The 2596-nt window shown below is 24.3% G+C and overlaps 1 protein-coding gene across 1 annotated transcript; it reads left to right on the top strand.

Moving 5' to 3' along the window:
* Positions 1–101: 101 nt before the first annotated feature.
* Chro.60245 (hypothetical protein) lies at positions 102–2596 on the top strand (the record flags this gene model as incomplete). The annotated part of the gene is made up of 1 exon (XM_660109.1): positions 102–2596. A coding segment is annotated over one exon (2495 nt), but the record flags the coding sequence as incomplete, so codon positions are not given.

Genomic DNA, 2596 nt, shown 5'->3' with positions numbered 1-2596 from the left:
CGATTATTCATACTAAAAACAAAAAATTATTCAACATCACACAATTGTTGTACTACTTATTTATTTGGAGTGATAGATTGTCCAGAAATTTTCAAATTGAAATGCTTCCAGTTATTGAAAAAACTTTTGAGAAAACAATTTTGATGATTGAATTGATATTATTTTCATTTCCATTTAATATTCCAAATTTTCCACTACCAAAAAATTTGGAAATTTTTTCTTGGTGGTATCGCTTTATTTTATCAACCCCATCGAGAGTATTCAATACAGGGAAAACAATAATCCGCTCAAGTAAAAGTTCAGAATATTTTCAAAATTTGTTTAAAGTTAGATGGGTTATTCGCGGAATTTATGAAAATAATCCATGGTATTCAAATTTATTTAGTTTTGAATCATTTTGTGTTTTAAATTATAACAATTTGACTAGAAATAATTACTCAGAAATATTACTTTTTCCTTCTATTCTTATTCTAAAGCTATTATCTATTCAGAACTATGAAAAATCTATTGAATTAATATTGAGTTCAAAATTTCACGTAAATGTAATACTAATAGTTCTGGACGGTTTTATTTTCCATGCACTCTTTGAGGAAGAAGTAATTAATAATTATTGTAATATTGAGAAAATTTATGGAATAATTAAAAACACGAAAACTGAAAGATTAACGAAACTTGATTTATTAAATATTAACAAGATTTCTTTATTTTCGGCAATAGAGATATTTTCTATATATATTCAAACAAAATTTATCGATAATGAAAATGAGATAGGCTGGATATTTTATGCTTTTCCTAGACTATATCAAGCATTCGTATTGATAGATCTCTATATTTGTTTTGGAAATAAAAATTCCTCAAATTTATTTGAAGATATAGCGAAGGCTAGAGATATGATAGAACAATACACCAATAATTTAAATATTAAATACAAGTCAGTAGTTCAAACTACTTTAGACAGACTTTTTATATTTTATCAGTCTTCCAGCACAATTTCTTTAACAAGATATATAATGGAGATAGATACATTACCACATCAAAGTTCTCAGATAAAAACTCATTTAAACAGAATTCATGATAGAAAATTAATAACTACAACGTTAACTCAGTCATTAAATTATTTATCTGGCTTTTCTTTAATTAAACCACAGGACGAAAGTTTAATTAATATTAATCAAATTTTGGAACAAAGTTTATTTTCAAATTGTAATAACTCTAGCTATCTATTTTCAGTACTTCATTATATAAAGTCTATCATTTCAGAGTTATTTTCAAATCTGGATAAGCACAAAGCATTTCCAATTTTAGCATTGACTCCAAATGAAATAATTTCTTACTCTTTCTTTGAAAGAAAGTTAAAAGGAGGTAGTAAGAGACTTTCGAGAATAATGAACGCAGACTTGATCTCTGTTATAATTAAAGCTCTTAATTGTTTTCATTGCTCAACATCAATGTTCAGAAACAGTGAAATTAGCTCACAGAATGATATGGAATTTCTAATAAAACAGCTTGATCCATTTAAGGGAACATTTGCAATGTTTTCCCACAATATTTTACAGTCTAAAGATGTACAATATAGCTATTTTATATGGAAATTCGCCGTCAAGAATCGAATAAACTATAATCTTGAAAAAAAACAAATTATTCTAATTTCATTGGAATACCGTATTTGGAAATACGATATACATAAGCAGCTTCAATCTAAAATATTTAATGTCAATATAGATAAATTATCTGGATTTTTTACATCTAAATCTTTGGAATACTATAATTATTTATTAAAGTGGCTATCGATAATAATTACATTTTTTTCTCTAAATTGTAATGATTTACATCTCATAATGAATAAATTTGATAAAACAATTGGTTTAATTAATTATTTATTCCCAATTTATTCGATTAGTCGTACTAATACTGTTGACAAAATTTTGTTTCAGTTATCCAGAGAAATGCTGAGAAATCAAAATATAATTAACCTAAATTTAAATAATTTTAAACGAATAATAAAATTAAATAATCCATATTATCTTTATAAGTTAATAACTAGAGCTCAGGGAATATCAGACCCATATTTTATTTTATCAATCATTGAAGTTACTAGCAAAAACATAAAAAATAGCTATTCTAGAATTAAAAATTCCAAATCACATAATTTCAAAAGTAAATTTATTGAAGAAAATATCTATGTAATTTTAAATGTCCAAAGACTATTTTGTATTTCATATATTAAACATTTTAAAAATAATACCGATATATGGAATGAGTGGTTCATTTTAATTAAAAAGTGGGAAACAACGAAAGGTATAATATTAATGTTGAAATACTCAATAGAAATGAAGATGTTCAGTGTAGCAAAAATTATATCTCAACAATTGTTATTTAAAGTTATAAAGGATTGTGGGAATGTTCAATATACAGAAAAAGAATTGAAACATTTTTTTTCTGGGGATAACTTTTTTGAAGAAATAGGAAAAGATAATAATTTCAATAATTTTTCTTTAGTTTCAATTGTCAATTATATTATTACAAATATTAGAGATGAACAAATTTTTCAGAAATATAACTTTATTAAATTATCTAAAGCTGTTGTTTCAAAATG

Source organism: Cryptosporidium hominis (assembly GCF_000006425.1).
Source record: "Cryptosporidium hominis TU502 chromosome 6 CHRO016094, whole genome shotgun sequence".
In the NCBI taxonomy this organism is placed as follows: Eukaryota; Apicomplexa; class Conoidasida; order Eucoccidiorida; family Cryptosporidiidae; genus Cryptosporidium; species Cryptosporidium hominis.
The sequence above is the reverse complement of the archived record's forward strand: the minus strand, read 5'-3'. Positions and strand labels throughout refer to the sequence as shown.